A 14,579-nucleotide genomic window follows, 5' to 3' on the forward strand; every position below is an offset into this window, starting at 1 on the left:
GTCAACAAGTTCTGGAGTTACTTCACAAAAGAGATTGAAATTATAAAGAAGAATTAATTAGAAATACTAGAGATGAAAAATACAGTGGATCAGATAAAACAGAATACGGATTCCCTGAATGGCTGTGTAGACACCATAGAGGAGCAAATTAGCATAATGGAAGATAGACAGGCTGAATTGCTCCAGACAGAGGAAGAAAGAGAACTAAGAATTAAAAAAACTGAAGAAAATCTCAGAGAAATAGCTGACTCAATGAGAAAATGCAATATAAGAATCATCGGAATTCCTGAGGGCATGGAAAAGGAAAATGGAGCAGAAAGTGTGCTCAACGAAATAATAGAAGAGAACTTCCCAAATCTAGGGATTGAGGGAGAAATGTGTGTGGAGGAAGCTTTCAGATCTCCTAGATTTGTCAATGTAAAATGACCTACTGCAAGGCACATAGTAATAAAAATGGCAAAAATGAAGGACAAAGAAAGGATACTCAGGGCAGCAAGGCAGAAGAAAATAACCTACAAAGGAACCCCCATCAGACTTTCATCGGATTTCTCTACAGAAACCTTACAAGCTAGGAGAGATTGGAGTGACATATTCAAGACTTTAAAGGATAAAAATCTTCAGCCAAGAATACTCTATCCAGCAAAAATATCCTCAGATATGAGGGAGAAATTAAATCTTTTCCACAGAAACAAAAGGAGAGGGACCTCGTAGTCACACGACCTCCACTACAAGAAATCCTCAAGAAGGCTCTCATACCTGAAAAAAGAAAAAAAGGGAGTAAGGGGTCACAAAACAGAGTAAGGAGACAATTAGATAGCATCTGAATAGGATAGCAAATATTCAACTATAGCATTAGGATAAAGGGAAGGAAATGACAAAAGCAGAGACAGTCTTATCACTCTAACCACAAACTCACATCACAAGTTGGAATAAGAGATGAAAATAATTTAGGAGGGGAGGAGGAAAGGGACTGAAACACTCTAGGCTAAGGAAGTAAGAGACCACCAGAAAATGGACTATGTTATACACGAGATTCTGAATACAAACTTCAGGGTAGCCACTAAACTAAAAAACAGAACAGAGACACAAAAAATAAATAAGGAAAAATCTAAGAAACCCACCATAAGAAATTGCGGAAGTCAATGGACAGGCTAAAACACTCAGGAAACAAAGGAAACACAGGAAAGCCGGAAAATGAGCAACAGAATGACAGCATTAAGCCCTCATGCATCAACACTCACCCTCAATGTAAACGGATTGAACGCTCCAATAAAAAGACACAGAGTGGCAAAATGGATTAAAGAACAAGATCCAACAATTTGTTGCCTGCAGGAAACACACCTCACCTCCAAGGACAAACACAGGCTCAGAGTGAAGGGGTGGAAGACAATACTCCAAGCTAATAGCAAACAAAGCAGGTGTCGCAATACTTACATCAGACAAAACAGACTTCAAGATAAGGCAGGTAAAGAGAGAGACAGAAGGCCAGTATATAATGATCAAAGGGACACTTCATCAAGAAGAAATAATGCTTATAAATATCTATGCACCCAACACAGGAACACCAAAGTTCATAAAGCAACTGTTAACAAACCTAAGATAAGATATCAAAAATAACACAATAGGGGCCAGCTCTGTGGCCGAGTGGTTAAGTTCACGCGCTCCGCTGTGGTGGCCCAGGGTTCAGATCCTGGGTGTGGACATGGCACCGCTCATCAGGCCATGTTGAGGCGGGGTCCCACATCCCACAACTAGAAGGACCTGCAACTAAGATACACAACTATGTAGGGGGGGGCGGGGGGGGGGGGGTTGGGGAGATAAAGCAGAAAAAAAAAAAGATTGGCAACAGTTGTTAGCCCAGGTGCCAATCTTTAAAAAAGAAAAAAAAAAATAACAATAATAGGTAGGGGACCTCAACACCCCACTCACATCAATGGACAGATCATCCAGACAGAAAATCAACAAAGAAACTGGAGCTAAACAGAAAGCTAAAACAGTTGGACTTAATACACATATATAGAACACTTCATCCAAAAACAGCAGAATACACATTCTTCTCAAGCATGCATGGAACATTCTCAAGGATAGACCATATGTTGGGAAACAAGGCAAGCCTCTACAAATTTAAAAAAATTGAAATAATAACAAGCATCTTCTCTGATCATAAGGCTGTAAAACTAGAAATTAATTATAAGAAAAAAGCTGAGAAAGGCACAAGGATGTGGAAACTAAACAATACACTACTGAACAAGCAATGGATCACTGAAGAAATTAAGGAAGAAATAAAAAAATACCTGAAGGCAAATGAAAATGATAACATTCCATACCAACTCATATGGGATGCAGCAAAAGCTGTATTAAGAGGAAAATTCATCGGAATTCAGGCACATCTTAACAAACAAGAAAAATCCCAAATCAGCAATCTTAAACTACATCTCACTGAATTAGAGAAAGAAGAACAAACAAAGCCCAAAGTCAGCAGAAGGAGAGAAATAATCAAAATCAGAGCAGAAATAAATGCTATTGAAACAAAAAAGGCAGTAGAAAGGATCAATGAAACATAAAGCTGGTTCTTTGAGAAGATAAATAAAATTAACAAGCCCCTAGCCAGACTTACAAAGAAAAAAGAGAGAGAGCTCAAATAAACAAAATCAGAAATGAAAGGAGAAATAATAATGGACTCTGCAGAAATACAACGGATTATAAGAGAATACTACGAAAAACTATATGCCAGCAAAATGGATAACCTAGAGGAAATGGATAAATTCTTGGACTCCTACAATCTCCCAAAGCTCACTCAAGAAGAGGCAGACAATTTGAACAGACCAATCACAAGGAAAGAGATTGAAACAGCCATCAAAAGCATCCCAAAGAATAAAACCCCAGGACCACATGGCTTTCCTGGGGAATTCTACCAAACTTTCAGAGAGGATTTAATACCTATCCTTTTCAAGCTATTCCAATAAATTAGGGAGGATGGAACACTTCCTAACACATTCTACGAGGCCAACATCATGCTGATACCAAAACCTGACAAGGACACCACGAAAAAAGAGAACTACAGGCCAATATCACTGATGAACATAGATGCAAAAATTCTAAACAAAATTTTGGCAACCAGAATTCAGCAATTCATCAAAAGGATCATACATCATGATCAAGTGGGATTCATACCAAGGTCACAGGGATGGTTCAGCATCCATGTCAATCAATGTGATACACCACATCAACAAACTGAGGAATAAAAACCACATGATCATCTCAATAGATGCAGAGAAGGCATTTGACAAGATCCAACAGTCATTTATGATAAAAACTCTGAACAAAATGGGCATAGAAGGGAACTACCTCAACATAATAAAGGCCATATATGACAAACCCACAGCCAACATCATTCTTAATGGGCAAAAACGGAGCGCCATCCCACTGAGAACAGGAACAAGACAAGGATGCCCTCTATCACCACTCTTATTTAACATAGTTCTGGAGGTTCTGGCTAGAGCAATCAGGCAAGAAAAAGAAATAAAAGGAATCCAAACGGGGGAAAGAAGTGAAACTCTCGCTGTTTACAGATGACATGATGCTATATATAGAAAACCCCAAAGAATCCATTGGAAAACTTGTAGAAGTAATCAACAACTACAGCAAAGTTGCAGGGTAGAAAACCAATTTACATAAATCAGTAGCATTTCTAAACTCTAATAACAAACTAACAGAAAAAGAACTCAAGCACACAATACCATTCACAATCGCAACAAAAAGAATAAAATACCTCAGGGTGAATTTAACTAAGGAATTGAAAGACCTATACAATGAAAATTACAAGGCTTTTCTGAACGAAATGGATGATGACGTAAAGAGATGGAGAGACATTCCATGCACATGGATTGGAAGAATAAACATAGTTAAAATGTCCATTCTACCTACAGCAATCTACAGATTCAGTGCCATTCCAATCAGAATCCCAATGACATTCTTTACAGAAATAGAACAAAGAATCCTAAAATTCATATGGGGCAACAAAAGACCCCAAACTGCTAAAGCAATCCTGAGAAAGAACAACAAAGCTGGAGGCATCACAATCCCTGACTTCAAAACATACTACAAAGCTACAGGAATCAAAACAGCATGGTACTGGTACAAAAGCAGGTGCACAGATCAATGGAACAGAACTGAAAGCCCAGAAATAAGCCCACACATCTATGGACAGCTTATCTTTGACAAAGGAGCTGAGGGCCTACAATGGAGAAAAGAAAGTCTTTTCAACAAATGGTGCTGGGAAAACTGGAAAGCCACATGTAAAAGAATGAAAATTGACCATTCTTTTTCACCATTCACCAAAATAAACTCAAAATGGATTAAATACCTAAAGCTGAGACCTGAAACCATAAGGCTTCTGGAAGAAAACGTAGGCAGTACACTCTTTGATATCAGTATTAAAAAGATCTTTTTGGACCACATGTCTTCTCAGACAAGGGAAACAACAGAAAGAATAAACAAATGGGACTTCATTAGACTAAAGAGCTTCTTCAAGGCAAATGAAAACAGGATTGAAACAAAAAAACAACCCACTAACTGGGAAAAAATATTTGCAAGTAATACATCCGACAAAGGCTTAATATCCATAATATATAAAGAACTCACACAACTCAGCAACAAAAAATTAAACAACCCGATCAAAAAATGGGCAGGAGATATGAACAGACATTTCTCTAAAGAAGATATACGGATGGCCAATAGGCACATGAAAAGATGTTCATCATCGTTGATCATCAGGGAAATGCAAATCAAAACTACACTAAGATATCACCTTACACCCATTAGAATGACAAAAATAACTAAAACAATTAGTAACAAATGTTGGAGAGGTTGTGGAGAAAAAGGAACCCTCATACACTGCTGGTGGGAATGCAAACTGGTGCAGCCACTATGGAAAACAGTATGGAGATTCCTCAAAAAATTAAAAATAGAACTGCCATATGTTCCAGCTATTCCACTACTGGGTATCTATCCAGCGAGCTTGAAGTCAGCAATTCCAAAAGTCCTATGCACCCCAATGTTTATTGCAGCATTATTTACAATCGCCAAGATGTGGAAGCAACCTAAGTGCCCATCAACAGATGAATGGATAAAGAAGATGTGGTATATATATATATATATATATATATATATATATATATATATACACACAATGGAATACTACTCAGCCGTAAAAAAGAACTAAATCGTCCCATTTGCAACAACATGGATGGACCTTGAGAGAATTATGTTAAGTTAAATAAGCCAGATAGAAAAGGACAATCTCTGTATGAATCCACTCATATGAGGACTTTAAACCTGTGGACAAAGAGAAAAGATTAGTGGCTACTGGGGGGATGGGGAGTGGGCACAAAGGGTGAAGGGTTGCACCTACATCACGACTGACAGACAATAATATACTACTGAAATTTCACAAGATTGTAACCTATCATTAACTCAATAAAAAATTTAAAAAAAAAGGAAAAAAATCCTCAACATACCTCTTTAAAATTACTTCTTGTGCAGCTACTACTGAATCCCCTCCCCTCTTCCAACACAGTAAGCCCACCCCCAGATACTGAGACCCAAGCACAGTAAAGAATATTTTTATTGCAGTTCAATATTCATAAATAGGTAATGCAAAATAGTGACAGCTGGATGCAATTTAATTCACAAAAGAAAAAGCTGACAACATAGAAAATCCTCTAAGTGTTGCAATGAAATATTTAAAATATGAAAGTTTTCAAGCAGAATTATTAAAGCCCTTCATTCATAAAATCCAACCAACTCCTTTCTTTCTTTTCATTTTTGTGAAATAGATCAGGAACTTTTTTCTAAGCCTGCCCTGGTCTCTCCTGAGGTATGAGGTAGAGTGGACCATTGCCAGGTTATGCTTATAACAACAGAGACTCCAGCGAATGACTACAGAGGTGTGTAAGCATTTAGAGCACACTCTTACATCACATACATCAATTGGAGACAACTCATAGCATATGTTGCACTCACTCAGGCCTAACAGGCTCTGAATAATCTCGACATCTCAGTTACGTGATGAAAATCTAACTGGCCACACATCAAGTGTACAATGAATTATTTGAAAAATTTGGGTGTTTCTTCCCACGGGCTGTGTATGTTGATGGCATCAACACTAGCTAGATTAGCATGTTTGTACCCTATTTAAAAAGATAAATATTCACCAGTAACTTCCCTCCACCTAGAATGTGTGTGTGCGTGAAGTTACATGTGTGTATATATATGTGTGTGTAGAAGTACATGTATGTTTATACATATCAGGGGGTTGACAGATCAGAATACAAATGGTTTATGACTTTAGAAAACACTGTAGTGGTGCTTTAAAAAATACTTTTTTAGGGGCTGGCCCCGTGGCCGAGTGGTTAAGTTCACGCGCTCTGCTGCAGGCGGCCCAGTGTTTCATTGGTTCGAATCCTGGGCGCGGACATGGCACTGCTCATCAAACCACACTGAGGCAGCGTCCCACATGCCACAACTAGAAGGACCCACAACGAAGAATATACAACTATGTACTGGGGGGCTTTGGGGAGAAAAAGGAAAAATAAAATCTTAAAAAAAAAAAATAAAATACTTTTTTCAAAACATTTTACAATGTGAATAGATTTATAAAAATTTAATTTCCACAAAGCTCAGGTTCATCTGTTAGATACAGTAAAATGTGATCCACCAGAACAATGAAAAACCTGGTTAGCGTTTTCAAAGGTAAGATGGATTTTTGAGATGCTCAAACTTGACTGAATCCAAGTCAGGCAGGCAGATTACCTGTTGCATTGCTAGCTTTTGAACATTTTGTTGTTGGGATTTGAGGGGTTTTGAAACCATTGCAGGCATTTTGGTTGGCTTTATGTTTGGAGAATTAGACAATAGTTTTATCAGTTCTCAAACCAACTTTTTTTATCGGCACTCAAACCATATTATCAAGAATCTAAACATACTGAATCCTAAAAGCATTCCTGAAAGGTACCCTAAAAAGGACCAACAGCATTTTGCACTCAGTAAAGCATACAGGCTCACACCAAGGATGTTTTGTTTGACTTTAGAATTTAAATTGATTTACTACCTTTAAAGGGGCAGACAACAGATAAAGCCTTCCCCACCACATCCCCTGCCCTCCCTCTCCCTCTCCCATCCCCACACAAAGGCACCCGCACCCCCCGCCCTTCCCCACTCCCTAAAACACAGGAAACCCCCACCCACTCCAGGGCAGAGTCTCTGGGTTTCTACCCTCCTTCATGCACACGTGAGGGCAGACTCACTTTCTCAAAATGAACCACTAGAGGCAGGCGGTGCCTCTGTTAAACAGGTAAGGATATGGGATCAAACTACACAGAGTGGGTATCTTAGATGTTACTTGAAAACTACAAAATGAGCTCCTTACTCCCAGGGCTTGCAGAGAATTCATGTCCTTCACTGTTTCTCTGAGTTCCACTGCAGATGAGCCTGGCCATCAGGATCCCACTGTCTGCCGCCATATGATTATACAGTCAATGCCTGTGACATGAATTCGGAGTTTCCTGGGTCCAGGTTCACAATTGTTCTCAAACATATTCCATCTGTCCACGAGGCAGAGATCAACCACTGTTGTGGCACAGGATTTGAGGAAGAAAGGGCTTCTCTATATGGGACCTTCCTGATAACAGGGCTCTCTCCCATACTGCCACAAAATAAGGCTAGTTCTAGTCCCTGTATCTATCAATGTGGATTGTGCCCCATTTGATAGGGCACTAAGAACTTGAATTTGAACCAGAGCTGAAAAACACATAAGGCATATTCTAGCAGCTACTAAGGTCCAGAAAGAAGGTAGAGACAAAATGACCTAAGTAAAAAAAGTCAGGAAATTTTCCATTATATGAAATAATTCTAAGTAAAACATTCCAACATATTTACATATAGATAAGATATATTCTGAAATGCACTCTAGCTTTCTCAGAGACATGCTGAAACAAAAATATATTTCCCTTCAGTAAGACTTAAGTGCTTTTTATGTACATGGTAGAATTCTATTGAAAACAGGTTAAAAATTAAAGAACAGGTTTAATACAAATTCGTAGGGTATAGACACACTTTTTCTGTACACTGTATCAATAACTAGGACTTGAGTATCTGCTGTGTGTAAAGCATATGTCAAAGACTAGTGCTAAAGACTATGCAATGAAATCTTTTATAACGTTTAAAATCTTATGATCCACTTGAACGGCTGAAACGATGCGCGCCCTTTGACAGAAGGTTCTAGTGCAGGCTGAGGTGCTACAACTACAAGCTCTTTCAGAAGGCAGTCTGTCAGAATGCAGATGTATCTGATCTTGCGTGTGCTGACTGCAAAGGAAATAACTGGATGCCAATCCATTTTCACTCCAGACCTAGATAAAGGACGGGCTGGAAAGGAGAGGTCTGCTTTGAATTAAATTAGTGAAGTCACCGAGAAACCTGACAGGAGTTGAAGCACACACACCAGAGGGCCTGGTTTCAAGGAGACCCGTGCTAACACAGGTCTGTCCTGGGATCTGACCACTTTTCTGCTGGCAGTATTTTCTTCATGAAAACCAAAACAAGGACTCAGTAAGAAGACATAGAGGGGCCAGCCCGTGGCCAAGTGGTTAAGTCTGCGCGCTCTGCTTCGGCAGCCCAGGGTTTCACTGGTTCGTATCCTGGGCATGGACATGGCACCGCTTGTCAGGCCATGCTGAGGTGGCGTCCCACATGCCACAACTAGAAGGACCCACAACTAAAAATATGCAACTATGTACTGGGGGGCTTTGGGGAGAAAAAGGAAAAATAAAATCTTTAAAAACTTGTCCATACTTATTTGAAAAAAAAAAAAAGAAGACATAGAAAAGAGACACACTGACTGTTAGCAGGAAATCCTAGCAGCGCAGGCTTCAGGCAGGTTGGCTGACACTTGTGCTCCGATTTACAGTGAGCTGGCGGTTGGAACTACAAGAGAAGAACTTTCAATGACAGATCGGCTGAAAAGTCTCCCTCACTCCTTTTGAACAAATATAAAGAATGCTTGAAATCAGCATTTTACTCACTCGTAGGTTTAAAAGTGAGTTTGATGCAGAATTAACTGATAACTCTTATGGACTTCTAAGGAAGATATTAAATTGTACCTCGGAGTTAGCTTTCTTAAATACATGGTCTTTAGGGCTACCTCACTATCAGCGACAATAACAAAACTTCTAGGGGCACCTACTAGCCACAGGTGTAACAGTTTGAGTACCAAAAAGAATACCTATAATGGACTGAAACACATTAAAACTATAAAAATTCTTGAGTCTATAATTATACCAAAAATGAGAAATCTAAAAGAACCTAATTTATCACCATCTATTAAACCAACTCCTTCCTTTGAAGTTGATAATTAAATGGATAAAAATAAAACATTTAACCTGCCTTTCCAGTAAGAAGTGTATTTAAAGATGACCGAATAGCTCAAGGTGAGGAAGTAAACGTGGAAGTAAACATCAACTAGTAAATGCAGAAGAAATGAGAGGATTGGAAAAAAAAATTCACAAACCTTAAAGAACGTACTGATTTAGGCAAGGATTATCACTAGTTGTTAAAACCCCTGGGTGAATGGCCACTGGGGAACTGGGCATTCGCTGAGTGCCAAAGGAACCCCCCACAGATAACCACTGGTCACAAAGGAGAAGACGTAATGGGGGCTTACGCTGACACGTTAACCCAGTGATCTATCTTAGCACCGTTAATGGTAGGTCAACTAGATAGTCTGTTTTCTGATGTGGTGTGATTTGAAGCATGTGTCTCATCTGTGATATATTCCAGCAGAAAGTGTTTTATTCAAATCCATGATGCCTTTAGATATACCTTATGGATTACAAGTATTCAGGGAATAAAGGGACAAGCTAACTAAAACCTTGAGAGAGAAAGTAGACACATTCGCAAGATGAGATGCTACAGGACAACTGCCCCAGTCTCTTTAACCAGTCAATGTCATCAAAAAAGGGACTGTGCTAGATTAAGACAGACTTAAGGGACTCAAAGGGACATGACCAGATGTAGACAAACCAACTAAAAATTTGGGGACAAGTGGGGAAATTTGAATATGGTCTGAGGTAAAAATGTTCTGGAATGAGAAAGTGGAGATCGTTTGACTGAAAAAAAAATACATTACAGAATGCTATGTAGAGTATCACCTTATTTTGCTTAAAAGATGTAAATATATATGCACAGAAAAAGATCTGGAAGGATATGCATTAAGGTGTTTGCAGTAATCTTTAAGTGGTGGCAATCTAATGTTCTTATTTCCTTATTTTCGCTTGTCTATTTTTTCTCATTTTCTGCAATGCACTTACATTGCTTCTATAATAAGGTTATTTTTAAAGAAGAACTTCTAGAAAATTGTGGGTGTGCCCCCTCTGTTAGATTACTCTGATTACAGACCAAGTACAAAGGCGAGGAACCAGTACCCATCTGGTGACAGCGTATCTTATTTGTAGGTAAAGTACTTAAAGGACATAAATTCTTAAGGGCTCGGATGACAAGGTAAGACTATAAGTGGCAGAAATGTCACTGCACGATAAATGCAGGCAAGAGGCCAATTTATCTTTGAAATATTCAATTAAAAAAACACAAGTGAGATACATCTTGCTACATGTCATTCACCCTCCAAAGCAAGCCTTGAGTACTAGGATTTACCCTTAGGAAAAAACCTATTGTCTAGTATTTAGAACGTGTGAATTAGTCATCGCAGGAGAGGCTCACCCTCCCTCTGGGCCCCTCTAGGCCTCGGGAGTGGCGTTGGGCTCCGAGTCCTCCTGGGGAGGGGGAGCCGAGGCTTCCTGTTCAGCAAGCGCCTCTCGAACTTGGCTGCCTAGAACTGCATCGTGGATGCTGTGGAACAGCAGCTTCTTCAAGGCAGGGTTTTCAAAAAATCGATTTTGAGTGAGGTCATTCACAACTTGGGCTATAAAAGAAGAAAAGAAAATTAGTCCACACTCTGTCAGACTTGAACATTAAAAAAAAAGTATAACTTTCATATAGTTCAAATATTAAAATCATACAGTAAAAAGTCTGACTCCAATCTCTGTCCCCATGACATCACACGCCCAGCTGCAGGAAGCTACTTTTACTATTTTCTTGTATATTCTTTCAGTATTTCTTTATGCAAATATAAGTAAATGTCAATATATATTCTTATTTACCCCCTTTTTTTACCCAAAAGATAGCATACTATATATATTATTCTCGATTTTTTTTTTTAACGATCTTTTTACTGAATTTTTTTTTTTTTTACCACTCCTGGTATTCTATTGTGTAGATGTACCCCAGGTTAACGGATCCCCTTTTTTGGCACTTGGGTTTTCTCCAGCTCTTTGTTTTCACAGACAGTCCTGTGATTACCCATGTCCGTGTGTCATTCTGAAGGCGTGCAGCACACTGCCGATTTGCTGGGTGACAGGTAAATGCACGTGTGCTTCTGAAAGCCACCACAGAGGCCGTCCCCTCTAGCACGCCCCCGGCGGCGTCTGAGAGCCTGACCTCCCCCAGCACACCTACAGAGCGCGTGGCCAAACATGTTTGATTTTTACTATTCTGGCAGGTGAAATGTCATGTCTTTATGTAGATTTCATTTTCAAGCAGTGTTTTAACCAGAATTGAATATAAAACCAAAAGAGCAGGCAACGTATTCCAAAACCATTGCGTGGAAAAACCTGAGTGCCTTTATAGAACTATAACATGTTTATGGCAGCCATTAAATAATTACTAAAAAATATACCAGCCTAGGACAACGGTTTATTAGCTCCTCTCCTCCAGCTCCATTTCAGGAGGCCTGCCACAAGAAACCTGGTAATGTCACCACCTGCAAGTGGCTAATTTCAAAGCTAGCTTTAGAGGGATTTTTCAGAAGAGCAATTTCCGTTTTCACCAAAAACTAAAATTAAGGGAAAACGTTTCCAAATGCAGTTATTATGAAAAGGAAAACAGAACCAAAATGTTAAAACTTCTTCCCGTTCTAGAAGGGTACTCACCACTGCATCCTGCTAAATACACATAAATACCGACATCTCCATATTCCTTTACAATCTGTAATAATGTTGAAATAAAGTTTAGTTTCTCTTGACTCTTTGCCAGATGCCAGTCTCTTTCTATCAATGCGTATTTAGTGATACAAGACACTCTAGTTCGTTCACTTGAGCTACTGTGCTTCCATAATTCTGCATTTTTGAGCTAATCATTTAAAAATAATTTTGTATTTCTTTTGATTTTTATAGGGACAGTGATGATTAGGGATATCAAAGAATTCTTGTTAAATTTTATGTAGGTGTAATAAACGTATTACAGTAACGATTTTGAAAAGAGTCTTCTTATAGAGATATATACTGAAATATTTACAGACGATGTGATGCCTTGGATGAGCTTCAAAATGAGAGAAGGGGAAAGTGGGTGTGGGGAAGGAACAAGACAAGACTGACCCAAACTGGGGAATTGTTGAAGCTGTGTGAGAGTTACAGGGGGGTTCATCATAGTATGCTCTTTACTTTTGTATATTTTTGAAATTTTCCATAAGCAAAAGTTGGAAATAACACCACCAAAAAAGAATTTTAAAAGTTGAAAAGGGGGTGCCAGCCTGGTGGCGTACTGGTTAAGTTTGTGCACTGTGCTTCAGTGGCCCAGGTTCACAGGTTCGGATCCTGGGCACAGACCTACACACGTCTCATCAAGCCATGCTGTGGCAGTGTCCTACACACAAAAAGTAGAGGAAGATTGGCACAGATGTTAGCTTAGCAACAATCTTCCTCAAGCAAAAAGAGCATTGGCAACAAATGTTAGCTCAGGGCCAATCTTCCTCACCAAAAATAAAATAAAAAAAGTTGCAAAGGGACCCTAGTTCAACTCTCTGATTTTACTGACAGTGAAACTAGGCACGGAGATATTAAATGACTTGTTTAAGATGATGCTTACCCCTGCCAGAGTTTTTACACCAACAGAATCAATAAAATTGACTTGTGTAAAATCTAGAATGATGGTGTGGATATTATCTCCTGGGGGCATAAATCTTTGCAGTTCTTCGGGAAATGTGCTCTTGGTGACTACTGGGGGAAATTTTATTTCATCCTCCTCTTCTTCAGGCTTGGTGCCATCTTCTCCATCTACTGCTGCATCCTATGTCAAAAATTAAACCAAACCAGAATTCTATGAACAACTCACATTTTGGTTCTGAGAGAGATTTGCAAGGGAAAGTTAGTCCTTATATTCTCAAGCTACTGACTATACCAGATCTCTTCTAAAATATTTGCCATATCCCAGCCTTGTAATGTGACAAAAAAAGGATGTGTACATAATATTCAACTTGAGCTCAGTTTCTTTTCATCTCTTCCTCCTCTGTTTTTTTTTTTTTTTATTCAATGAAATCTACTCTCCTTGGTCATCATATCCATTTTCTCCTAACTTCTAAAATAGTTCATTCACTTCAGCATGACAGACTGCAAGTTACCATAAACCTGAACAACAAATCCAGGCTTTGAGCATTTGACAAGATCCAACATCTATTAAACTGCTCGATGAAATAGGTATAGAAGGAAAGTACCTCAACATGATAAAGGCCATATATGACAAACCCACAGCCAACATCATACTCAATGGGGAAAAACTGAAAGCCAGCCCTCTGAGAAGAGGAACGAGACAAGGGTGCCCACTCTCACCACTCTTATTCAACATAGCACTGGAGGTTTTGGTCACAGCAATTAGGCAAGAAAAAGAAAAAAAAAGGAATCCAAAAAGGCAATGAAGAAGTGAAACTTCAGTGTTTGCCGATGACACGTTTTTATATATAGAAAACCCTAAAAAATCCATCAGAAAGCTATTAGAAATAATCAACAATTACAGCAAAGTTGCAGGGTACAAAATCAACTCACATAAATCAGTTGCATTTCTATACTCTAATAACGAACTAACAGAAAGAGAACTCAAGAACACAATCCCATTCACAATTGCAACAAAAAGAATAAAATGTCTTGGAATAAATTTAACCAAGGAAGTGAAAGACTTGTACAATGAAAACTACAAGACTTTTCTAAAAGAAACTGATGAAGACATAAAGAGATGGAAAGACATTCCATGCACATGGATTAGAAGAATAAACATAGTTAAAATGTCCATATTACCTAAAGCAATCTACAGATTTAATGCAATCCCAATCAGAATCCCAATGATACCCTTCATGGAAATAGAACAAAGAATCCTAAAATTCACATGGGGCAATGAGACTCTGAATTGCTAAAGCAATCCTGAGAAAAAAGAACAGAGCTGGAGGTATCACAATCCCTGACTTCAAAATATATTACAAAGCTACAGTAATCAAAACAGCATGGTACTGGTATAAAAACAGGCACACAGATCAATGGAACAGAATTGAAAGCCCAAAAATAAAACCACACATCTATGGACAGCTAATCTTCGACAAAGGAGCTGAGAACATACAATGGAAGAAGGAAAGTCTCTTCAACAAATGGTATTGGGAAAACTGGACAGCCACATGTAAAAGAATGAAAGTAGACCATTCT

General features: G+C 38.8%; 1 protein-coding gene across 3 annotated transcripts in view; it reads right to left on the reverse strand.

The window, feature by feature from the left end:
* Positions 1 to 9,822: 9,822 nt before the first annotated feature.
* Positions 9,823 to 14,579, reverse strand: part of SLC26A5 (solute carrier family 26 member 5) — a 48,868-nt gene continuing 44,111 nt past the window's right edge. For 2 of the 3 annotated variants that reach the window (XM_005609048.4, XM_070265356.1), the window contains 3 exons: positions 12,979 to 13,179; positions 12,045 to 12,099; positions 9,823 to 10,978 (listed from right to left, as the gene is read on the reverse strand). In XM_005609048.4, the coding sequence (XP_005609105.2) occupies positions 10,794 to 10,978; positions 12,045 to 12,099; positions 12,979 to 13,179 (441 nt within the window). In that variant the 3' untranslated portion in view covers positions 9,823 to 10,793. The remainder of the gene's footprint in view (positions 10,979 to 12,044; positions 12,100 to 12,978; positions 13,180 to 14,579) is intronic. The other variant, XM_070265357.1, reaches the window with a different exon arrangement.

The sequence above is a fragment of the Equus caballus genome, chromosome 4 (assembly GCF_041296265.1).
Source record: "Equus caballus isolate H_3958 breed thoroughbred chromosome 4, TB-T2T, whole genome shotgun sequence".
NCBI classification, from domain to species: domain Eukaryota; kingdom Metazoa; phylum Chordata; class Mammalia; order Perissodactyla; family Equidae; genus Equus; species Equus caballus.